Source organism: Stegodyphus dumicola, chromosome 9 (assembly GCF_044657685.1).
Source record: "Stegodyphus dumicola isolate Sdum_Otavi_A_Nest chromosome 9, ASM4465768v1".
Lineage (NCBI taxonomy): Eukaryota > Metazoa > Arthropoda > Arachnida > Araneae > Eresidae > Stegodyphus > Stegodyphus dumicola.
The window spans coordinates 68796467-68823688 of NC_140776.1; the positions used below are offsets into that span (position 1 = coordinate 68796467).

General features: G+C 32.0%; 1 protein-coding gene across 1 annotated transcript in view; it reads right to left on the minus strand.

Annotated features, from left to right (window-relative positions):
- Positions 1-335: 335 nt before the first annotated feature.
- Positions 336-27222, minus strand: part of LOC118204673 (uncharacterized) — an 80345-nt gene continuing 53458 nt past the window's right edge. The window contains exons 7-10 of the mRNA XM_035376973.2: positions 13191-13357; positions 6603-6715; positions 6318-6522; positions 336-723 (exon numbers count right to left, since the gene is read on the minus strand). Of these exons, the coding sequence (XP_035232864.1) occupies positions 6344-6522; positions 6603-6715; positions 13191-13357 (459 nt within the window). The 3' untranslated portion in view covers positions 336-723; positions 6318-6343. The remainder of the gene's footprint in view (positions 724-6317; positions 6523-6602; positions 6716-13190; positions 13358-27222) is intronic.

The window sequence follows — 27222 nt, forward strand, 5'->3', positions numbered from 1 at the left end:
AAGATGTATCTATGTGGAATGTTTCGGTTTGAGTTGTATGCCAAAGCAGATACGCAGCAAGGAAACCAAATTATTGATCGTACAAATTTATGCTAAAATGATTGTTTCTTCAATAACAATATTTAGTGTTGAAGTGAAATTAAGAATCAGGACTCTCCAGATGTTTTATTATGTGCGGAAGGGAGAATCAAATGTGAATGCGTAACGAATAAATGGTGGTTTTGACATCTGGATTTTAGATCATTCCAGATAATGGACATATGGATTTCAGACTTTGTACTGTATCATTTTCTCATGACACCAAATAAAAAGTAACAGAATTAACTGGCACAAAATATACTCAAGTAAATTTATTAATTTTTATGAAAATTAATATTACATAAAATGACAAATACAAGATATAATAGTAAATGCTGATTTACATAAATTGTGAAACTATCTTCATAAATCCTGAATGAAAATAAATCTTACAATAAAACCATGATTATGAAAAGCTAGTTACTAATACAAATAAAAAACGACAAAAATACAAATCACATGGAAAGGCATATAAAATGATTATGTCTCTAATAACACACCAATTTTAAATAATGTATGCAAAAATTAGAAAAATACAAATAGATTTTTTGCAGATCATCTGGCTTCTGAATTTTGCAATTTGAAATCATGCATTAAAAGTTCCATTGTCACCATCTTAGAAATAATAATTTCATTAACACACACCTAGGATAAAAAATATAAATTAATTCTGATTTAAAAGAACAGGAAGATTTTTCTTAATAAAGAATATATAAAAGTAACTCATAATTTGCTTTCTTTTTAAGATGGTTAATTGCTTGTCAATTATTCAAAAATAAATTCAGAGGATTGATTTATACTTTTTCCTTTTCATTTTGCGGGGAAAAAAATATATTTTCTCTGACCCTTTTTCATGTCCCTTCCTTTTCAGGTGAGTGACTTGGAATCAAGTATCAAACATGAAACATTCTTAACTGTTCAACTGATGAATATGCGAGGTTATATGCAAGCTTTGTACATATTTCTGCACATAGAAATTAACCTTTATAGACTTTTCAGGACCATCAATAAAAAAAATTTAAGGACTCATCAGCAAATAAGAATTCGATAAATTAGCATTTTGCGATGCTGCTGACAGGCTCACCAGGCGCAGACCTTTTCGGCCTATGTTGTTGAAGTGATGATCCTGTCCAAAATTTTGTCCTTGCATTGATATTCGAACAGATTACTGCAGCCCGAACACATCTGTCCTTACCAGCTCGTGCACCACCCAGTGATTGAAGTTGTACATCAAGTTTACAAGATGCATAGTATGACTAATGAACATGGCACTGACGTCTAACTCCTTAGCAAGTTCTCGAGTGGTTGTCTACTAATCTTTTTCCACAAGTTCTTGCAGGTGGGCCTCATCAACATCAGTAGACTAGCCAGAGCTCTCTACTTCTTGAATGTCTCATAATCCTTGTTTTTGAGCTTTTGGTACCTAAACTTCACAGTGTCATATGACACAACATTAGCATCTAAAGCTGTACACATGATTTGGTGACATTCTATAGCTGACTTTTTTCAACAAAACTGAAAGTAAATGATGGTTCTAATCTAATAGCATGACACTTCGATTTCAGATACCTTGTACTTAATGATAATGATATTTTTTTACAATTTTCACTAAAGCAAGTCTTTTACTTTCAAACACAAAAAATCGTTTGACAAAATATGATTAAATACTCCAACGCGAACATTTTGCGAAGATGATATTTACAGTGGCGGGAAACTTTCATTAAAACCCAATATAATCAGTTTCTTAGTTAATAATTGTTTGCTTTATTTTTGAATTTTCAAATTTAGATATATATTTTTGTTGTTCTAAAAATCTGCAAAAAAAGTACCTATTCTAATTTCTTTACATCAATATTGGGAAAAAATCTACAAAACTTTCTGAAATAATAATATGGCATATTGAAATATATAACATGTATGTTTTGAATTATCAATTACCTATATCTTTATTGATGGGATCAAATGTACAAACTGAAATAATTGCGGTTTCATAATTTTTTCCAAAAATTCTGCAAATAGTCAAAGAAATTCATCATAAAATGCAATGTCTATTCTGTGTTTATTCTTTTTTATGTTTATTCTTCTTTATTTTAGTTATTTATTTATTTTGTCCAAAGGCCTTTCCTGGGGTTTAAACCAATAGCTGTGGATCTTGCTTTCAAATCTTATTAGAACTTTAACAGGTATGCAATGTATATAGAGAAAAATTGCCTCAACAGCAACACATCATCACACCTCAAAAATTTATTAGAGTTTATAACATCTTGTATGCTTGGCTATCATAAAATGTACTTGATGCTAGAAAACTGTATAGTAAATAATCAGCAAGTCTTTAAAAGTACAACTCAGGAGAAGAATGTAAAGCAACCTTTAATAACTCAAGTTCACAATCAGCACCAACTGTTGCTTTTGGCTTAACTTAAAAACTAATGAATAACTTGAGAGTAATGAAGTTAAGATAGCCTAATGACTCCACAGGTTAACCATCGCCCAAGCTGACTCAAAAAATAGATGTAAACAAACCTAATGGCAAGATAATCAAAGTTGGCAATATGGACTTCAGGCAGAACATGCTCTAATTTCTTCCAAAACCTTCCCTTAAATACTAACTTCTTTCTACCTCATTCGAACACATGCACATTCGATTTGTATTCTTACACAGAAAAAAAGAGCAATAGGAAAGTTGCTTAAACATAAAATAATGTTAAGTAAATTTAAAAAATCCCCACAAGTTTTTGAAAAAAAAAAAAAAAAAATCGGAAAGAAAAAAGTGTAGAGAGAATTTTACAGAGAAAGTTGACACACATCTGAATACTTTAAAATTGTTACATAGGGAGAACCTCTTATTGGCAAAACTATAAAAGTAAATAAATGAAATAAATGTTAAAATATCAACAATAGCTTCTAAAAAAAAAAAAAAAAAAAAAAAAAAAAAAAAGACAGGAAATAAAACATTTTTATCCTAATAACTAAAAATATAATTTGAATATATTATCATTATTTTAACGTCCCATAACATTCACAAATATCCAAATTAAAATTTATTCAGACAAATTGATCTCAAAATCATCAACATGATGATAAGTTGCAAATTTAGTGACACAATAGAAGAAACACAATATGAAGTCCGAAATCTGGACAAGATTTTGAAGATTTTTGTAGAGATTTCTTGTTTGCTTAATGCTTTAAACACATGTTCATTTAATACTTTTAATTAATAAATTGCATAGTGGGTTCTTAATTTTACTACGACACTAAATAAAATATCTCCATATTGAAGAAGTACAAACATTTATTAGCATAAATCTATATGATCAATAATTTGCTCCATAGCTGCTCTTTGCTTGGCATACATTTCAAACTAAAACCATTTTATTAAAGTTTATCACTGATTTTTAACATTTAATAACTTATATCCCTGACACCAAACAGGGAACATTCGTCCCATCTTTCCATCATTCCATGATTCCCAGCTTATGGCAGCTTGAGTAATGACTTATGCAGTGATGCAAATGATTCTAATTTTTTATGTTATTACAATTTGCAACTTTCCATATGTTAATAAATTTTCAACATACATCATTTTACTAGATTTAAACTGATGATCTGATATCTGAAAAAATTCCAAATTCTTGAAGTCCCAACGAGTCCAGATCTCGGGCTTTGTACTGTATAGTATTTATTTATATTTAATCCACTTTACAAAATCATTAAATATTTCCATAACTTTTAATTGATCTACATTTTAAAATAATTATGTAATAAAAAGCATTCCAAAAGTATTAATTTGTATTTTAAAGGGGGTGAAAAATATTCATACATAATACTCTACTATGATCAAATGTAACAATAATAGCTTAAAAAACAAAATTTAATGAAAATTACTAATTTTAGATCATTCCATTGCTAGAAGGAAAGTTAAATATGGAATAAACATTTTAGATTAAAAATCACAATAGAAATGCATTTATCAATACTGACACGTGTTAAAACTTTTCTTTTTCTTTTCCTTCTATTTCTGAGAAAAAGCACACAGTAAAAATTGTCTTTGAAAATTTTTATACACTCTTTAAAAATAACAGAAATCTCCACTTTTACAGCTTTCATAGCAAATATATGTTACTTAATTTCTGTGCTCCAAAAGTTAGTTTCATTTAAAATTTTGAGAGAAATATTGAAGGCAGAATTTGCAAGTTTCTTCCACAGTGGAAAATACTATCCAAAAGAAATATGCTTCTTCAACTAAAAAACTATTTATTCATATTATTATACTAGTATTTTATTAATATGTAGTATTGTTTGTTATGTTATTAATTTAAATATTTCTATTTTCTATATAGTTTAATTAATCCGGTATACTGATGAAGAGCACCTCATTTCTATGTCTCCAAATTTTTTTTTGGTATATATATATACATAAGTATTTTCTATGAGGTCTGTTTTCACATCTGTGAATTTAGATAGATTCTGAAAATAAATTTCAGTTCATGTCAAAGTATACATAGCAAAATAACATTATTATCTAGAATGAATAGAAAACAAAACTGAATTAAAAAAAAATTACAGAATTAAGTCTATCATCACAAAACAGTACACATTTGAAGCATTTTTTAAAAATTGGTTTTCTAGGATTTATTTATGTATAAAAAAAGGATAGTTGATTTGATTATTAATTTACGATTAGGATAGGAAATTTGGTTATTAATTTACACACATTAAACATTCATAGTTAAAAAACTAGAAGTGTTTAACGAGAAGTATAGTCACAAAGAGATTCATAACAAAATGTAACTTTTTTTATATGCATGCAATAAACCTTTTTAATAATTTTGAATTAATTCAAAAAAGGAGAAAATCTGCTTTAATTTTGCTGAATTTTTATCAGATAGTTTATGTGAATTTTGGAAATGATATACACCATTCTCTTATACAAGACTTAACACATTCACTGCTGATCACACACTGGTACGTGATTGACATTATTACAGAAGAGCCAATCATGTAGTATGTAGATGTTTGATTTCTTTATCTACTTTACATTTTCCTTTCATAAAAATGTTGCACATTCTATTAGGAGTGCAATAGATGTTATAAACACAACTGAACTGCCGGCTTCATACCCATGGAATATTTGTTTGCTGCTGAAAGAACACTTCGATATAAGAAGGAAATCAGAACTTAAAGGATTAATTTATAAAAAAAAAAGAGGAAGGAATTAATTATCACATTTGCGGATTAGGCATCAAATACTGATGATCGAAAATCCCTTAGAATTTTTAGCATCTGTCATAAACTGGAAATCATGAAAATAACACAGTGTAGCTCTGTCATCAAGGAATATATGGCTCTTTCTGAAGCTACTAAAGAAACTATATACCAATGGCTGTTTTTTCAAGGAGCTTGGTTACAAGATAGAAAACAGTATATTATGACAACCAAGGAGCTCAGAAGATTCTGAAGAACTCAGTTTTTCACTTCCGCACAAAAAGTATATGAATGTGGTGAATCGGATGTGCACTACACACCTACCATTGAAATGAGAGCTGATAAGCCGATTTCTGTTAAACATTAAAACTGTTCGTTTATTGGACTGAATATTGTTTAATACGTATTTTTTTAATTATTATTTTTCAAGAACGAGTGAATCAATCAACATTGAAAAGGCATATGTTGTCAACTGCCATCTATTTCACTAAACAGTATATTATGCACAATACATCAGCCTTTGCTGCAATACTTTTTATGTTTTTTTTTTTTTTTATGAATATCATCTTTGAGCAAGAAGTGCTAAGTGCTGTGGTTTCATATTGCTTACTATGTATCAACTCAGCTGTTCTACATCTTCATTTCATAAATAAATGTTTGTCCCGTAGCTGGAAGACTATAATTTTTTCTATGAGTTTTTCAGTAAAATTTTGCTATTTTGTAGTTGTTACTCACCTTAATAAGATATTTTGGAAATTAGGATATTTTAGATGCTTAAGAGACCTTTTAACTTTTAAGAACAATTTCATATAGAGTGAAACCTCTTATTGTGACCAATTCTGATCACTATTTTTGAGAACAATTTAAATAACAGTATTGATCATCCCTAATAATCATGTTTTCTAAGATTATTTTATATTAACAAAGTACTAAAACCATGTGGATACCATTATTATGGATGATCATATTGAGAAGGTCTCACTCTATTTTATATGGTACACATACTTATTAAATACTAGGAAGATCATGCTTACCATAGCAAAGTAGATCAACAGAGATTTCATTCACAGATAGACACAGGTGAATGCCAAATAGCAGAACTCGACCTTATGTTATATTCTTTCTTGGTTATTCCTAACAATTCACTTAAATTTGGAGGTTTAATGAAATTTCCAAATAAAACATCTGTATCCGGCGGATTATAAAGCTGATGCAACAATGCATTTCGCAAAGGAAGACCTAAAAAAAGACGAATTAGTTCCTTACAGAAGAGTTGCATGTTATGATTTAAAACATTATAGAAAATGATACAATCATACCAAATGCCCATGATGGAAAAGGCTTCCGGGGTCGTTCATCTTCATCATCGGAATTTGTGTCTGTATCGGACAAATCATAATTTACAAAAGATGACGGTGATGCAAATTTGGAACTGAAAATATAAGTTTAATTTAATAAATTTAAAAGTTTATATTTTAAACTAGATGGAGCAAAGTGCAATGAAACTCGCACTTTAATTTAGCATTAATACAACATGTACTACAAAGTTTTGCATGTCATAAATTTTTAATTATGCAGCTAATGGGGAAAAATGCAATAAAAACATTAATTACAGAAATTGCAACAAAACTATTTATTTACTAGATGAATAACTAAATGCAATGAAAGCAATCAAGAAGTGATGGGAAGCAAACTAAAGTTGCTCATCTTATTTCAACTTAAATGCACTTTATAGCTGATTTGTTTACATTTTATGCAATTTAAGGAAATGAATGAATGAATCTATGAATAGAAAATTGTGAGATTTTTATTTTAAAAATAGAAAACATGGTAAAGAAAAGAGTAGCTAAATTTTCTCACAATAAATAAAATTGTCCCTTCTAGCATTTCTTATTAAAATATTTAATCCATCTGCACATGCATCTAATGTAGCAGCAGAATTATCATAGAGATTCAATTTAGAGAAAACCTTACTTCTAGGGTTTTTGTAAACAGTGTGTTTTATTTACTTATTCTCTCAGTTAAGAGCATAAAAATTACATTGAAAGTAACAGCCTACAGATATAAAATACTTGATGACTCTTTACAAAAATTATTTACTTCTCAAAAATTTCTTTACCATTTATCTCTTTCCCTCTCTACTACATTTTCATATAATTATAAATATATGCAACTGTAAATAACCAAAATCCATTAATTACTAGTATAAATGCAAATTATCAGAGAGCATCGTTATTCCTCGTACTTACTAGTGACAACTGGTTATCACTACAGAGATGGGAAAGCTACGAATTAAAATTTTAATTTCCTTATTTACTGCAACTTTTTGTCAGAACTCTTTCTTATAACATGTATAACAACTCAGTACAACCCTATCGATAAATAATCTAAGCCTTTTGCAGCTTTGTCGTAGCTATTGTGTAGTTCAAAAAACTTCTCTGATATATGAACCCTTAGCGGCCTATACACTCAACAAATCGAAATGAAATTTCTGATATTGTTATTTGGAGGTATGTGCTTAAGACTGTGATGATTTTAAATAATAGAGTGCTCACAGTTACGATTACAGCAACAACAACAACAAAAAATTGTGAATGGCAACACCCACGTTTTTTCTGAGTAAATTGAAAAACCATAAATGGCACTGGAACAATACATATATGAAAAAAATTGCCGGCATAAAACATTTGCAAAGAACAGCACTGTAAAGAAACAAAGACAACACAGATAGGAGGTGCATTGATATACTTTGTATAATCCACTACGACATACAGTAGAAATACCAAACCCAGAATACCATGTGCAAGGCAATGATTGTAAGAAATCTTTAATAAGCAGTGTGGGAAGATTGTTTCTTCAATCAAATGTTCGAACGGGCTAACTATATGACATTTACACGGAAACAAGGTGAATTGATAAAGCTGTTTTATCTAAACAAGAAAAATGTTGCTGAAGCAGTGCGAATTTATCAGATGAAGTCCATGATCCACAAAAACTGTACGTGATTTGGTATAAAACTTTAAATGAACTGGATGCACATATGATAGACTGCGATTCAGATGACCATGTGTTCCTGTTGAAGTTTTGCAAAAGTGCATAATACAACTGCTGTAAGGTCCATTGCATATAGCAAAAAGTGTTGCTCGTAGTTGGGATGTACTGAAAACTGCAGTCCTCCAGCTCCTGCACTCTGTCCTGCAGATGTTTCCTTGTTGAACTCAGCACATACAGATGTTGACCTGGAGAAGAGCAACAGCATGTCAACTTTGGAAATTTTTTCCTCATCAAATATGATGAAGACAGCAGGTGGCCACTGTGGATATTATAGATGTATAAGGCAAAAGGGTTTTTCTCCTTAAAGAGGAATGTAAACTTTAAGAACTGTGTTCATTAGGCTGACAAAAATTCTCATGACGACCAGTGCCTTTACACAAAGCTAAGTGGCTGTGTGGTGTGACATCACAAGCACATTTGTTCTTGATCCACATTTCTTTGATGAGATCATTTCCACAGGTATGGAAACATGCTCCATCACAAGTGCTCAGTATACTACAATGTTGCAGAATCATGTAATTCCAGAATTGCAGCAGCACAATTGTTGTTAATGGCACTGTATGAATGCAAGATGGTGCTCCTCCACACATCACCATATGTGTTCAGGAAGTGCTACAACAGCACTTTGGAGATAGTCATCTCCTATAACTCTCTGCATCCACATGTAATGTGTTATCTTCTGTGACGGTAAGCACATTGAAAACTTTTAAATTCCAATAAGATTTTTTTTTTCACTTTTCTTTCTTGTGTTTTCACTGGTCCTTTACAATGCTCTTCTTGGCAAATATTTCACACTAGCACTTTTCATCATATGTTATCGTTCTATCGCCATTTATGGTATTTAAATGTCCTGATCAATTTGCGCATTAAAAATGTGGATGTTGCCTTTTGAAAATTTTTTCACTGTAGCAGTAAAAGATATATTGTTTTAAATCATCATAATCTTGAGCACATACCTTCAAATAACAATATCTAAAATTTCATTTCGATTGGTTGAATGGATAAGCCACTAGGAATACATATATTGAAGAAGTTTTTTTTAATGAAAACTCTGTATGAAATCACCTGCCAGTTGAAATTTTTAATGAAAATGAAGGAGCTCACACAGCAATTAGACATTAAGGTTGTGATGGACTTTGAACGGGGTAAAATACGCTAATATTTACTACCAAAATGATCAATTTATTCCTATCAACGTACAAAGTCTGCAAAGTTATTGATATGCAAAATGGAGCAGATGGGCAATATAAATTCATCATGGTTTATCGAGATAATCCTTTCAACCATCATGGTTTATCAAGATACTTCGAATTTTTACTAGTAATTGCATGCCAAAATCGATTGCCCATGCTGGCCACTTATTATGCCCACGTGTTGCAACTGGAGAGTGTGGGGGAGATTAGCTGCCTTCACAGTGACTACAGTCATCGTATATATGGTTATCCATCCAGGTTCAGCAAAAACCATATGGTTATTGTCAAGTCAGAGTGGGTGATTGCTATATATTAAATAAAGTAAGGGTGGTCCTTGGGGGGGTGTGTCAGCTTCCTAGGTTCATACTGGCATCAGAAACCATAAAAACCATGTTATAAGCTGCTACATGGCCTAGGTATGAGTGGATCTCGTTGCTGGTGATGATGCCAAAATGGATTTTGCCCGTTTACCGAAACATATATATAATTATGTAAAATGTTTCAGTTCAATGCATCTGTTTAAATATTTCTTAAAGTATGATTATCTTTTAGTTATGCCTAAAGAATCCAAATTTAGGAATATAAATTGCAAAGAGAAAAATGGGCAGTCATATAATATGTGATCTACTGCTTTTATTTCTTTATTTTTAAGATGACAGTGCTAAAATTGATTATTGTATTAATCATTTCTTTTTCTGCCATTTTATCACCTACTCATTTTTTAAAACAGCATTTTCATGGAGCCATCTAAGAAACAGACAGCTAACTAAAAGTTGTAGAATGCATACTATATGATTACAGAAAATGTTTGTGCATAACATTATGTTCCAACATTTGCTTTGCAGAAATTATGTCTGTGTAGAATAAAAAAAACTTTTCAAAACAAAATTTACATGCTTTAATAAGATATTTTCTTGCATTTTCATAAAGGGAAGGAATTTGCAATTCCCTGATCAGTAAGCTATTTATTTTGATGATTCAGCCAAGAATTAAAAAAAAAAAAAAAAAGAGAGAGAGAGAGAGAGAGAGAGGAAAAGAAAATGATTAGTTTTGATGTTTCTCATAGTCAATTAAAGAAGAAATTGGATTAATTTTAACATTTTTGCTTTTCACCAATATAAATCGCATTAATTTAGAAATTTTCTACTGCATTACATGAGAAAAGTTATGTATTAATATATCAGGATTAGTATTTTTATGCTAAAATGGTAATAACTGGTTAAAAACAGCATGGCATAATCTCTTTTCTGCCATAAAAGTGGCAGCACCTGGCAAAACTCGTAAAATAACTGAAAATTTATAGAAAACGCAATAAGCAATAGAAGGTATTTAAAAATAAAATTAATTCAACCACATGTTTACAACAATTAGTTAAAGGTTATTAACAGCTAATTCAACATTTGGCCATACTTTTCCAGTGAAGTATTTTACAGCAAAAGACCAACCACCTTTCGCTTTCTTAAAAAATATTAAACATTTTGTAAGACTGCATTGAAAAAAATATGCTAGTGTGATGGACAGTTTCTTACAAATGACTGCCAATAATCTAATAGACTGTCCCTTCTGATACTGCCAAGCACTTGTGGTTTCATGTTCTCATTTATAATAATTCTTGAAATATTTCTGTAGAGATATTACATGCTTCATAACTAATGGTGGTGTAACATCATGTCTAAAATGATGAAGATAATGAGCATATCACTTTTTAATTTGTTATTAGAACTGAAGGCTCTTCTCAAGAACATTCTTTCTCACTGATTCCATTTTATGCTACCTATAAAAGCTTTCACACTGTGTATTCTTTTCCTGTTTACATTATTCCTATCTTGGCTATCTGAGCACAGTAAATTTCAGTTTTTAAACCAGACTTTTACAGAGATAAAGAAAATACATTCAGTAACAGAATTAATAATACTAGCAATGAATGAATTATCATAGATCCAACCATCTTGAATCTCAGTAATCATTTACTATTGATCTGCACTTCAATTCATTACATGCTTAATCTAGCAGATTTTAAACTTTTCTCAAAGTGCATAACCTGGTTGTAGTAAACTGATCACAGGACAGATGCTCACTGCAAAAGAAGGTAGCTATTGCCAAATCAGAGGTCTCTTTGTACGTTAAAGTTGTTATAACTGACAATCTCTTATAATGGCCTGATGTACTGAAGATCAGTATCCTTCATACTTCTTCCCCCTTCTTTTTCTTTCTCTTTCAGTTTCTTTGCAAGTAGAGCTGAAATCTGTTGGAAATGACTATGTACTTTGTTGGAAGGTAAGCATATTTGCTGCTTATATGTAATAGTGATGTTGCCATTCCACATTTTTTGGTGGGTTTTTTTTTATTATTTATTATTATTATTATTATTATTATTCTGCAGAGAATACTGACAACATGTAACATTCTACTATAAACTTTTTATTAACCTTTTAACTTGGGGCACTGGCCTATAATGCCTAAAATGGCATTTTAAGATGTCGAAAAACTTTAAGATGTCACATTCACTTCTCTTCCACAAAATGTCTCCATAAACATAAAACTGCTTCTGAACTATGTAAAACAAATTTGTAAGCCAGCTGTAGCTCATTTAGTTTCAAATATACAGCCTTTCTAAATGGCACATGAAAGATTACAAACAACTGAGGATTAATTTTTATTTTCTGATGATTTACTTTCATTTATTTTTAATATTAAAGGTTAATTTTAAGTGCCTATTTTTCTAGAAATATAATTTTAAATAAACAGAAATTGAACAAATTTATTCTTTTTTATTACTAGAATATTACATTTAACATACTAAATTTTTGTTTAATAAAAGTAATTTAATGAAATATTAAATTTTACTAGTTAATCCATTGTTTTGAATGCTTTTATTACTTACTGTAAGTTGTTGCCCTTTTCTGCTAGTTTTATCCAGTTTTAGTTCAAAATATTATTCTTCAGTATCCACTCTTACAAATTTTAATGAGATATTTTTACATAAATGCATATTTTCACATTTCAATACTTAAAACAATACTTATTTTCACATTTCAATACTTCCTTTAAATAATAGGATTTACTTAGAAAGAATAGGACTATGAGTGAAAAAAAATATGCAAAAATAAAAATTACCTGTATTAAAAATGATAAACTATACAGTTTAAAAAACTGTGAAACTAAAAAAAAATTAGGAACAAATTATCATTTCTCCCCCTCCAATTTATTAATAATTTTTTTTCATTAACTCATTACAACAATAAAACCTGGTTAAATAAATAAAATTTATAAGAAAAAACATTATAATTTCTTTTTTATTTTATTTACATAATAAGAATATACCTACTGCATTTTCATTAACAAAATTAAAATAATCTTATTTACTTCAGCAACAAAATTTATTGAACTTCTTAAACAGCATGAGATTTATGTTACTTGCTTATTCATTGGCTCCTGCCCCTCCCTAAATCAGTTAAAAAATCTAATAAATTAACAATTAGGATAATGATAACGATTCATCAATCTCTAAAAAATAGGTTATTAGGAACTATTCTAAGTTTTCCCTGGCAAATGACAAAAGATATTTTTTGGAGGGAATAAGTCTATTTATGTTCAAATGAAACAAGGAAAATATTTTATTAAAAACATAGTTACAATATTTCAAGGGGGAGAAATTACCTCTTTTGAATATATTTATTACACTTTTCACTTGAATTAGACAACGCACTGAGTTTAATGTCAGCTGCAGAAACAACATCTGGCAGTTTAACATTTTCAGCAGATTTTGCAGGTGAAGCACTTGTGACAAATGTTGCATTAAACTGATTTGGTGTTGAAACAACATCCTAAAAAAAGTTTTACTTCAATTTTTTATCAATCATACACACCATATAAAAATTTAAATACATCATTAAATATAGCAAAGGTATATTTATTAAATGTTAAATTAAAAAAAAAAACTCAAATAATGAGAACTCTGTAAACAGTACCAATTTGATTTACATAGAAAGTTGTAGTTTTAAACTGATTTTGACAAATGATTGTATAATTTGATGCTTCCTAATAATTTTACTATTGAAACTAAATAATCCTGCAAAAAAGTCACCACTTTCCTTTGACAAAAAAAGACACTTTCTTTTTATAGCAACCTTGGCAACAGAAAACAGCATTGGCAAAATATGAGCTGAAGTAAATGTACTGTCAAATGGTATATACAACCACAAAAACAAAACTGACTAAATGCAGACCAGTCCAAAATGGCACTTTATTCAATAACTACATAATATAATTTATTTAATTTAAATATACAGATATAATTTAATATAAATTTGCATTTATTATTTAACTTAAATTTGTATGCTAATTATTTAAATTAAACATTATATATAAAAATTCATTTTAACAGACACTTTCTAGTGGCCACAGTTCAACAAATTCTGTTAATAATTTGTTAAAACACATTATCTCGATAAATGTGATACCTGAAGATGAATTCTGCTAGGTATAATTTGGCAAGCTATATCCCTGTGTTTTTTATCTGGCCCCTTTGATAATATCCAGAAGCAATCTACATTCTGGCACAAAATTTATTTTAACAGACACTTTCTAATGGCCACAGTTCAACAATTTCTGTTAATAATTTGTTAAAGCACATTATCATGATAAATGTGATACCTGAAGATGAATTCTTCTAGGTATAACTTGGCAAGATGTATCCCTGTGTTTTTGTCTTGCCCCTTTGGTAATATCCATAAGCAATCTACTTTCTGGCTACAGCATCTTTTCCCATTGGGGGCATATTGAAAATAGCAAACATATTAAACATTCAACAACAACAAAACTGTTTTATTTTAAAAAGAAAATTTTCACTAGTTGAAGGACAATGGGCACAAGTGCTAACCATTTGTATTTTGCCAAAGTGAAAATGAGAATATTTAATATTTTAACCACTAAAAATTTATACAAAACATTTTCACCTCCTGAAGAATATTAATAATGGGCATACAAATAACAGGTAATCTTTTGTTTTGCACCAAGATCAAAATACGTCAGTTCTTTCTTCCCAAGTTTGGTATAAATGGAAAGTACAAATATATATATACAGAGATATTTTTAATGCCTCTGAGAGCATATTTCAAGCATTGAAAATCGGAAATACACTTTAAAAAACTAACCAGGCGTATTTTCATGCACTGAATTTTTAACAAAGGTTTAGCTTAAAAAATGCATAGCAACCCACCGAAATCAACAAATAATATTTTTTTCTTCTCAAAACAGCACTGAGACATTTTCGGCCGACTTCTCCACGGCAAGGAATACAGACGCGGCACAGCGCGACGCCATGCTGACTTAGTGATCACGGCCAGAGGGTAGAAGAAAGAAGCTGAAGAAAGAAATTGAAGTTTCATTGTATATTTACGAGCACTGATTTCATCACGCATTCTATATTACTGGATGGTCATTCGAATAGCAAAATTGGTTATCGACACACGTGGTTTGGGAGTTCGGTGAAATTTCACATTACAAGCTGGAAAAATCTTTTGCACTCTTTTCAGAAAATTTAAGGTGAACTAAAAGCATATAGAAAGGAAATTAAGTTTTTTTTAAAATTTTTCTAGCATGATTTCTAATATGCCTTTAAATTATATTTATGCTTATAGTGTTTGCATTTTTAATTCTTTTATTATTCTGCACTAGTCCAGAAAAAAGTCAACATTTTACCGAAAACTACCAGGACAAAAATAAAATTTTAATTCCAATCTTCTATTTTAAAATATAATCTTCACTAGTCTTACAGCACAAATCTGGATGCTTTATTGCTATCTTTTCGTTAAAAAAATAGCAATTTTATCACGTTTTTCGGTTCAAAAATTGAAATCTCATCGATAATTGTCGGCTGTGATAAAAAGACATCTTTTTTCGATCTTCTAGTGGGCAAATCGAAATTTAATGTTCTGGTTATATGAAATTAATTCATCTAAGAGTCACCCCAAGCAAAAATCGATATTTAGCTAACATCTATCTATTCAAAAAACAATATTTTGTGTAAATTTCGAGATTTTTACCTATTTTTGAGCAAAAATAAGTACTTTTTCGGATTGTACAAACCCTGCTGTAAATACTTTTGTTTTCTTGAAATATTCTGTAGGAGAGAAGTATAATTTTTATTATTATTATTGTTTTAATTTGATGGAGCGAGATCGCCAAACTCATTGCTGATTTTAACTAAATGTCGCTCTTAAAACAATTGTAATTTGTATTCGTGATTACAAGATAAATTCCTTTTATATAAAAATTAATATTTTAAGCAAAATTAAGACCTCGTATGAAGAAAATTTTAAATTTAAGAAATTCCATACAGTCTGCAAAACAAAACGAAAGTTTCTACAAGTGATCAGCTTTTAGGAGAAGCACATCAAAAATATTTTTTAGTTTCTAACTAATTTTTTAAAACTATTTAATTCAATAAGGGTGGTCCCCTTGAGACCGAAGCAATTATTCCAGGAGAAAAATTAATTTAAATATTTAAATATGAGTTCTAAATCCATCAAGGAGTTTTTTTATAAAAAAGTCATCAAGCCAAGTGTCAACCAGCTCAGAACCGTCAGCTAAGAACCCAAAGATTGATAAACAACCAGAAGAAACTTCTAAACATGATAATTTTTTAAGTAAGTGGCTTAAAGAATTTCCTTGGGCCCTCTTTAATAAAGAGGAAAATAAAATGTTTTGTGAAACATGTCAATCTGCCAATATGAAGAATGGCGTGGGTGTGATGGGTTCATCATGTTTCCAAAGAAGTACTCTGTCTCGCCACGAAAAAACTATGGAACACAGACTTTCTTTAAATGCCAAGAAAGATGTTAAAGCTCTTAAAAATATCATTGAAAAGGAAAAATCTACAGCAACAGATAACGATTTGGCAGTGTTTAAAACTGTTTACACTATTGGAAAAGAAGAACTTCTTTTAACGAAATTTAAGCCTTTAATGATGCTTATGAAATCCTGTGGAAATGAGACTGTGAAAATAACTCACTTGAATTTATCTCAAATTCAGTTACAGACATAACTAAACCTATTTCGGAAGTATTAGAATCAAATTTGGATGAGGATGTTTCGCAAAGTCCCTATATTTCTTTAATGATAGATGAGTCAACAGATACTTCAGTTGACCATAAAATAATTATATATGTGAAATACAGTCAAAAGTCGTTAATTCGGACACCCATAATCCGGACCTCAAAGCTACAAACTTTCTGCGCATGCGTCACGTTCACACATGCGCACAGGCGTTTAAGAGTGCGCGCAAGACCTTTACGGCTGCGAATATGTTTGTGCGCATGCGCGTTTAATGTGTAACGGAGGTATAAGCTAAGCTAAAATTATCTAATTCAGTTAATGTTGCAGATTGCGTAGTTCCTTAATCTTCGAATTGGATCCGGCTTATTATTTTTTGCAGACTGTTAGAGTAATTTCATAAAAGTAAGCTTGAACTTTCGATTATGTCAAATAGAATTTCCGATATATATTTACTAATATGTAATTTGTATCTACAAAGCGAAAGTATGTTTTGAAATCCGAAATCTGTTTATCAATTTCACGCCGCGGATTGGAAGTTGATCTGTCAGCACTATCCTTATCTTGAGGGCAGATGTTTTTATTTTATTTGGCTTATAATTCCTTACTAAGTGTAGTATTTCAGCTCGATGCACTCTGTCTTTGATATGATTTAAATCAAGTTCCTCGTCATTATAATTCGCTTCCGACAGTGAAGAAAGTGACCCAGAGGTTATTGAAAACGAAAACATTTCGATTGACAAATTAGTCGGTATTCTCAACACAGCAATTATAGGACTTGAACAGCGGAACTTTGTAACTAAACAAGAAATTATGTCTGTTTAATAGAATTAAAGAGAAAGTATTATCACATGAAACGAAACAACTTACATTGAAAGAAATGTTTAATAAAGTAAACAAATAAATACTAAGCTTTTTCTTTTTGTAAATTTTGATACCCTTTAGATCATAATTGTTCTTTATTTCATAAATTACGGTTTCATATTTTTAATTTTGTAATTTCTGCATGCCATCTTACCAGATTTAAACTGATGATCTATAATCCGGAAAAATCGATAATCCGGAATCGCCGAAGTCCCGACGAGTCTGGATTAACGACTTTTGACTGTATTTGAAAAACAATGAAAGTCAGAACAGTCTTTGGGCAAATTTAAAACTATCGGGTGAATGAAATGCAGAGACACTGAAAGAAATAATGATAAAGTTTTTTAACGAAAAAAAAAGTATCGTTATCAAAAGTTGTTGGCCTTTCAACAGATGGTGCTGCTGTTATGATGGGAAAAAACAACGGACTTGGCAAAAAATTTCAAGATACGATACCTGGTTTGTTGCACTATCACTGCATAGCTCTCCATTTAGCTTTAGCTGTTTTGCAAGCTGCTGATGGAATATCCCTGTTTCAAAGCTGCCAGAGTATTTTAGGTTCATTGTATGCTTATTTTCACATGCCCGATATTAGGATTGTAAAGCTGAAATTGATGCAAGATGTGTTAAATGAGCCAAACTTAACTCTCAAAGACATAAATGCCGTTCGGTGGTTGTCACTTGGGAATGCAGTTGATGCATGTCATATCTGTTATGATGCTGTGATGTGTGCAAACAGAAAAACAAGCAATCTTATGGACAAGGGCTCAGGATTAATTAAACAATGCTCAGAATTTTCATTTGCAGCCACCTTGTCATTTTTGAGAGATGTATTACTGATTATGAACAAAGTCAGAATTTTTCTGTTATGATGCTGTGATGAAGTGGAGTGTTTTTATGAACGCTACAGACAATTCAAATTTAAACAGCTTGATAATTCGTTGTTCTCCTCAAGTTTAGATGGTGAACTCTTATATCCAGGATTTACAGCCCTGGCACAAATAGCTATGACTGTACCTTTGTCAACGGCTGTTTGTGAAAGAGGTGTTTCTACTCAAAATAGTATCAAATCAAATAGGAGAAATAGATTGGGGGAAACAGCTGGAAATTCTAACAAAAATATCTGAGCAAGGCCCAGATTTCAAAGAACAAAGGGGAAATGATTTTTGTGATTTTAATTTTGAAAGAGCTGTGATATTGTAAAAAAATCAGGGGAAAAAGAGATTAAAATTGCAATGTAACCAAGAATTTGTAACTTTAATTTTGAAAGAGTTTTGATATTTGAAGGAAATCAGCTGTAACACTGTGGAAAAATCAGAGGAAAAAGATATTAAATTTGTAATATTAAATAAATATTTTGGAACTACTCTGATGTGCGCCCTCAAGTCACCAAATTTCTCGCCAAATATTTTTGGCGAGAAACTTCACGCTGCCATATTACTATCTAAATTTTTTGTCTACATTTTTAACTTTTAGCCTAAAATGTCTCCAAAAACACAGTTTTCGCACATGCAAAAACTATGTTTTGAGCACACAATTTAGCAAAAATCCGAAACAAAAACAAAATATTTAGATAGCAAAAACGTAAAGTTTCTAACCAAAAATATTTGACAAGAATCCATGTACACAACGACATGTTTTAACTTAAAAAAACATCTACGAATTGCGCAATGTAGGCAACGAACGAATCTACAAACTACGCACACCTCGCTTTAATAAATTAACATAACAACAATATATTTTAAAGAATACCATGTACACAGCATCCTGTTTAAACTTAAAAAAAAATTCTACGAATTGCACAATTTAGGCAAGGAAGGAATCTACGATCTACGCACTCCTCGCTTTAATAAAATAACATAACAACAATAAATTTCAAATAATACCATGTACACAGCGTTCTGTTTCAACTTTAAAAAACATCTATGAATTGTACAGTCTAGACACTAAACAACAAAATAAACTAAAATAAATTTCAAACAATTAAAAAAAAACAACAATAACGACAGAAATTCATACTAAAGAACCAATGAACATAACATTCTACAAAATAAGAACAAGGATAAAATAAAATGCACTTACCATGAATTAATGCGTTTTCGAATAGCAGAAATATAAATTTCACACCGCCTTTAACGTGCCGCCACGTAATCACTATCGTATTTACATGACAGCCAGACACACTATCCAGAAAATTTATACTATGGTTCACAAATAAATAAAATCACAAATCCCCACTTCTATCCTGCACTGCCATTAAAAATAATCTCCCAGACCTTCTTTCCACACTTCCAAATACCCACTACCCCTCAACAGGATAGCCACAATCATATTTCCTTTTTCCGAACTTCAATTCAATAACTACCATTTTATCTTTCCCTCCCATCTTCTCAGACACAGAGGCGAACCATGTACCAATATTTTATTTATAATGTTTAATATTTTCTACTAATATTTAACATATGCTATAATTGTTAAAAAACAAAATAGCATCCTCATTTTTTTCTATTTCATTTTGTCCATTAAAAAAGTGCTTTTTTATAGAAAATTTTGTCTCTGTATATGTAGTTGATGCTTTTTCCGTATTTCACTCGTCATAAAAGAATTTCACTCCTCCTAAAAAAGGTCAAGGAGTATTTTTACTCTTCCAAAAAAAAAAAAAAAAAAAAAAAAAAACCTAGGAATAACACAGTATATATATACAGTCAAAAGTCGTTAATCTGGACACCCATAGTCCGGAATGATCTATAATCCGGACCACAAAGCTACAAACTTTCTGTGCATGCGTCAACGCATATGCGTGTACGCATGCGCATAATATGTTTACGCATGCTAAAATTATCTAATTATCTATTTAAGTTACTGTTGCAGATTGCGTTGTTCCTTAATCTTCGAATTGGATCCGGCTTATTATTTTTTACAGACTGTTAGAGCAATTTTATAAAAGTAAGTTGGAACTTTCGATTATGTCAAATAGAATTTCCGATGCTGGAGCTGCCAAAGGATCAACAAAGGGAAAGCATGTTTCGATGTCCATCAAACAAAAAGTGGAATTGCTGCAAAAAATGGATAAAGGCTCATTTGTTTCTCTAACCATTCCGAAATCTGTTTATCAATTTCACGCTGCTCTGCGCGTGAAACTGAAACCCTTGATTTTAGAGCATAATAATCTATTAATACATTGTTTGTCTCCTTCAGATGCAAATACAGCTTTGTTTCTTGTTGGAAAGGACAAACAAATCTCCTATGTAGAAAGAATTCTGATTATTTCCTCTTGCACAAAAGAAATAATTTACTGCCGTAAGTTGCTAGAACAAAACGTTTTACCAACGTACCAATATTTAGATCAAATTAATTTATAGGCCATGGCAGATGTTCAACTTCAATTTCATGCTTGTTTAATATAGCATCAAGGCATTACTGTTTAAAGTACTGGATGCCACTTGAATTACCCACTGGATGCCACCCAGGGTGTTAATTATATGGAGTTCAAATGCTGACTTGTCAAATAGTTTCTGCGGACTTTACATATATATATACTGGTGTGTAAAATTTAAGGACAAGATGGTTTTTAAATGTAACATCATACAGAAGCGTTCCACATTGACCCAAATCCTGCCATAAGATCCCTAAGATGTGAAAATATGGGACAAGTGACCAAAAACCATCCAAAAAAGGAATAAAAAAAGATAAAAATTTCCTTATTGCAAATATAGCTCCAAGCACAATTGCAGTGAAGAAAGAAACATCCATGTGACAGGCACCAGGCCAGAAAAATCCATTCTTCAGAAGGGGATATGATCACACCTGACTGCAGAAATTATGTCTGTCCATGGTGAGAACAAGATTGTCAAGGAGGTTTTGAAGCATCATGGCTCATTCTTCTTGTAAAACCAATTTCAAAAATGGAATCGTTGTTGATGGCTGATCACATGCTGCTAAGCATCTCCCACCTGAGCTTGACTGGCTACCAGGCACGTTGGCAGGTGGTGGATAGCCAGATCTGTATTATCTGACAGGATAGCTTGACAGGAATAATAAATAACAAGCCACAAACCCCCTCCTGTAACCCTGGTGTTATGTGACCCGTGCCTAGGGTGAATGACACTCTGTGTTACGAAGAACACAGAAAATATATAAATCAAATATATTTAAAACAGTTCGTTCAGTTGCGGGCCTGCCTCTACCCGAGGCTGGGTGCATTATGAATAAAGACAAAAAAATTCTTAATAAATCATTCTTTATTTCCATCAAAACAGTATCACTCTTCCGAGCTCAGCTTTCGTTCGTCTACACGTAAAACATTCGAAAACACTCAGCACGCAGGCTGACGTCACAAGCAGCAGCGCCTCGCGCCGGTTATTACTTCAGTTCATTTCACAACATCCTCCCCCCCCTTGAGACTCAGGTTGAGTCTCAAACTCATAACAAACATTATTTAAAAGATCAAGTCTTTTTGGAACTTTTACAAGTCGTCCAGAGGAGGAATATTGTTGCATCACCATTTTATCAGGTGCAATACCCTTTTTTAACTCTTAGAATACCATCATCATCAATGAGCGTTTCAATAAAATTATAAGATTTCTTATCAGTCAGATAATAATTTTGAACCAAACGAATTAAATTTTTCTCAGAATTTTCAATTTCATACTGTGAAAGTTCAATCTTTCCATTCTTTTCAGAACCACCTTTACAATTATTTACAAATCTAAATATCCATGCAAATACTCTAATCATTTTATCATAATTGGATACACTGATTCGATGCCAAGGGGGTGCGTCTTTTGATAGATCAATATTCACTCTTTTTATCTTTTTTCTCTCCAATTCTACTTCTTCATGCAAATAAATAATCTCACCAGTGGGCCAGTTTTCAGGGTTTTCTCGTAACCACGAGGGGCCTTCCCACCATCTAGACCGAAGCATTTGCTTCGCAAAACATCCGCGCGACAACAAGTCGGCAATATTTAGTTTCCCTGGGATATGTCTCCATGAATGACCTCGCGTCAACTCTCGAATCTCTTTAACCCTATTTTCGACGAAAACGGACCAATTTCCTTGCTCTGTTATCCACCAAAGGGCAGTGGTTGAATCAGACCAGAAGGTAACTTTTAAATCGGGCAAACTGAGAGCTTTGATAATAGAATTTGCAAGTCTAGAACCTATACAACAGGCCATTAATTCTAAGCGAGGAATGCTTAAAGATTTCAAAGGCGATACTCTAGACTTCGCCCGTACGAGATTTATTTTTACTTCAGAATTAAATATTGATCGAACAAAGACGCACGCTGCATACGCCCCCTTGCAAGCATCCACAAATACATGTAGTTCAGACGTGTCATTGATAAACAAGTATCGAGGCAAAGTAACATCTTTCAAAACATTAAGTTCTTTAAACCAGTTCAAAAATATATTTACATCATTCGGAGACAATTCATCATCCCATGCAATTTTCACTTTCCACAATTTTTGCAACAACAGTTTTGGAAGCAATGTAGTTGGCGTTATTAAACCAATAGGATCAAAAATTGTCTGCACAATTGCCAAAATTGTCCTCTTTGTGATTTTTGTATCACAGGTCAATGTATCTGTGTCTGTGCAGCACCTCAGCGTATCATTATCCAAATTCCAAATTACCCCCAAAACGGAAGTATCCCCTGAATGTTTGTCAACATTTGTACCAGCCACATTGCTTTCAAAACCGCGCAAGTTAAAACATCCATTTGACATGATTAATTTGGAATGTTCAATAAACATAAACTGTTCATCAATACTAAAAACACTAGATAAACAATTATCCACATAAAATGACGATTTCAATTTTTGAGCAACTTCACTATATTGACGTGGACAGTTTTCTAATAGATGCATTATAGATGCGTTCAACAAGTAGGGGCTCGAAGAAACTCCAAACACAACTCTGCAATGCCTATAAATTAATTTCTCTTCATTGCATGGGAAAAAAAATCTGAGAAAATCTCTATCTTTAGATGCGACGGATAACATTAAAAAAGCCTTTTCAATATCGGCACTAATACCAATCGGATACATTCTAAAACGATCTATAATATCAGGTATTAATTCAATAAGATTTATTCCTTTACACAAACATTCGTTCAAAGAGAGTCTCCCTTTCTCAGATGCAGAAGCGTCAAAAACAGGACGAATTTTCGTGGTTTCACTTCCTAATTTGATTACAGGCCTATGCGGCAAATAATGACATTCATTATTCAATTCGTTTTCTGGTACGCGTTCAATAATATTCAACCTTTCCCATTCTTTGAACACATTTTGATAATCATCGAAAAATTTACTACATCTGAGTTTATAGATCATCTTTTGATACCTTTTCCAGGATAATTCTTTATTATCGGTTAAATGTGTCGTATCACATTTCCACGGAAGTTCTACTTCATATCTTCCATTTGGAAGAATTTTCATTTTGTTCTCAAATTCAGATAAATTAAAACTTTCATTCATTTTAACAGTTTCGTTTGGAGCGCATATTCCTATTTTTTCAAGTTCCCATAACTCATTCAGAGGAATTCTCCTGACATGCATTGAAAATGTTTTCAAAATATTATCCTTTTCACCCGAATTTCGTTTGCCAAATACCGTCCACCCAAGTTTCGTTTCGACAGCCGTTACCCCGGACTGTAATTCAATAGAATTTCCCGTCAATAACTTTCCTATAACATCTGCTCCGATTAAAAGGTTAATTTCAATTTCCTTTCGCAATGGATCCGAAAATTCGATTTCTTTTTCTTTTAATTCATTCAAAATCTCTTTATCCTTAACCTTAGGAATAAAACCGCAAATCTTTTTTTCCGATAATGCCTCAAAACTACATGCGAATGTTCCTTTTAAATTGCTGACCTCGACCGAAAACACTTCATGTTGTTTAGGTTTCGTTTCGTCCCCCCCAAACAGTGCATGTATAACTGTCTCCTCCCGAAGTGGAGATGCTTTAAGCTGACTCATCATATTTTCACTAACGTAGCTACTTTGGCTTCCACTATCAATTATGCAGCGAATAATTTTCTCGCGACCTTGACACCGAATTCGAACGCAAAGCGTTTGCAAAAATACAGTTTCGCTTCTGCTACAGTTAGAAAGAGAACTCTCTTTTGAAACATTTATCTGATCATTATTTTTTAGCTTTTGATTACACATTACATCAAAATGATTACAACTTTTGCAAATAGAACAACTTAACTTACCTTTGAAAGGACAAAATTTACTAATATGACTCGCTCTTTTCAGACAAGAAAAACAAGCACCTTTTTTCAACAACAATTGTTGTTTTTCAGCTAAAGTCATTTTTTTTGCAGAGTAACATTTTTTACTAAAATGTTTCTTTTCACAAAAATTACAGTTCGGAACACTCTTACCTGAATTCTCAAGACTTACTAGAGCTGATGCTGTTACGGGATCATTTTGCTTTACCTGTTCGTGGTTATAATCTTTCTTTCGATGGTTCTGTTGGGAAGCGAAACCAGTTCTTGCGAGGAGAACCATCTCTTCCCCCTTAACTTCCTGTTTTAAGAAATTCATTAAATATTTCAAAGATCGATTCCCTTTAGTTTCAATGGAGTCGTGATTTCTGCTTCTTTCCCATGCCATCAGTACTTCTTCTGGTAAGCAACTTTCCACTAAGGGGGTCAAAAAATCCCCATATTTTTCTTGGGTTCTTCCCAAACTTTCCAACGCTCGCAATTTTCCTTCTAGTTCATCATACAGGGAGGGTAGATCCGTTTTTGCTCTTCCGGTTACAGCGTTCTTCATCACTAGGCTTAACAAGTCTCTCACATAGATTTGCACAAGTAAATCTTCGCGTCCAAAGCGCTCTTTTAGTTGTTCGATGGCTTTAGGATAATTAGCTGCCGTTGCCGGGAAGCTAAGGACTAGGCGTTCTGCTTTCGATTTGGGTTCCATGGCCTGCAATAAATACTGCATTTTATCTTCATCGGCGATACTTTTGTCATCGTGGATTTTCTGGAACTGACTCCAAAAAGTCAGGTAATCTTTAGCTTCACCACTGAATTTTTTAAGCTCAATTTTAGGCAATTTAAATTTCCTAGATTCGGAATTATTTGAAGGAGAAGAGGCTTGTATTTCCGCATCTATTTGAGCACACTGTTCTAGAAACTTATCTCGATAATTCTCCGCTTCTTGAAAATCATCACTAAATAATTTTTCTCCATCTTCAGTCTGCAGAATTTGCTGCGATATAGCACTCTGGCATACGTCAAGTCTCTGGAATTTATCACAAAGTTGACACTTCAAAATCGAAAGTATTTTCAAATCTCTTACTTCTTTAGTTAATTCACTTTCGGTTTTCCTTGAGGTTTGCGAAAACGCAATTCTAAGTCCTTTTCTTTGAGCCTTTAAAGCGATCAAATCCATCTTCAAAGTATATTCAAAATCGAAATTCAATAACAAAAGTTCAATCGGAAAATTCTAATTCAAAGCACCCGGTCCCGCCGAGGGTACCACTATGTTACGAAGAACACAGAAAATATATAAATCAAATATATTTAAAACAGTTCGTTCAGTTGCGGGCCTGCCTCTACCCGAGGCTGGGTGCATTATGAATAAAGACAAAAAAATTCTTAATAAATCATTCTTTATTTCCATCAAAACAGTATCACTCTTCCGAGCTCAGCTTTCGTTCGTCTACACGTAAAACATTCGAAAACACTCAGCACGCAGGCTGACGTCACAAGCAGCAGCGCCTCGCGCCGGTTATTACTTCAGTTCATTTCACAACACTCTGGTTATAGTGTCTTAATAGCGCCTTTAGAATGCCTGGCAACTTCTAGAATATTTTGCCTTACGCAGCAACAGGAAATACTGGGTAGACCTTTTTATTCTGCCCCCCTTTTTTTTCTAGTTTATATGTGGCTGAAAATGGCAGTATAACTAGAAATTCTGCTTTTGCAGGCGAAATCTCTGAAGTAGAACTTTCTTCTCAAAACAAGGGAACCCAGATGAAATCAATTGAAGGAGCAGAAATGAATCCTTCATCAAGTGATGTAAAAATGACCTCTACTCAATCAACATCTGGTGAAGGGCTGGAAGCTATTAAAAAGCATGACTGCCTCTCTAGATAAAATCAAAATGAGAATGTCTGGAGGGGGGGGGGACGAAAAGTTTCAGATTTTAAATTATGTCCAAAGGGGCTTTTTTTAACGTTTTGTGGGTTACTTTTATTTATTAAATATCCTGTCAGTAGCAATGTCGCAAAATAATTTTAAAATGAGCTTTAGAATTTCCGATATACAGTTCCACACCCGCTGAAGATAAAAAGGTTTTTTCCCACCACCATAGAGTGTTGCCATTGCTCGCTTTGAAATCCTTGAGTTTGTTACTCAAAAATTCATTAAAGTTTTACAAAACAAGAAATCGATAATAAAACAAATTCCAAATTTTCATCTTCCACATGCCCATATTCGTAGGAGGATTACGTCATTCAAAATTCGATGGCTCTATGTACTGCTGTTTATCACAATGCAAGAAATAGGCATGCATTTTTGCAGATTTTTCATTATTTAATTTCTTCAAATATAATGCAAGACTCTAACATTTGGTGGCAATAGTTTGAAAAGTGAAACGGACATTTATAGTGATTCAACACAAAATCGCAAAACGAAAACAATAGTCCTTTAGGAACAAAGCCCCTTTGGACTAAAAAAAGAGGGATACTTGAGTTGAAGGTTATATCTTCAGGGAGACTCTTGCAGTGGTCAAGATGGACCTACTCATTGAGGGA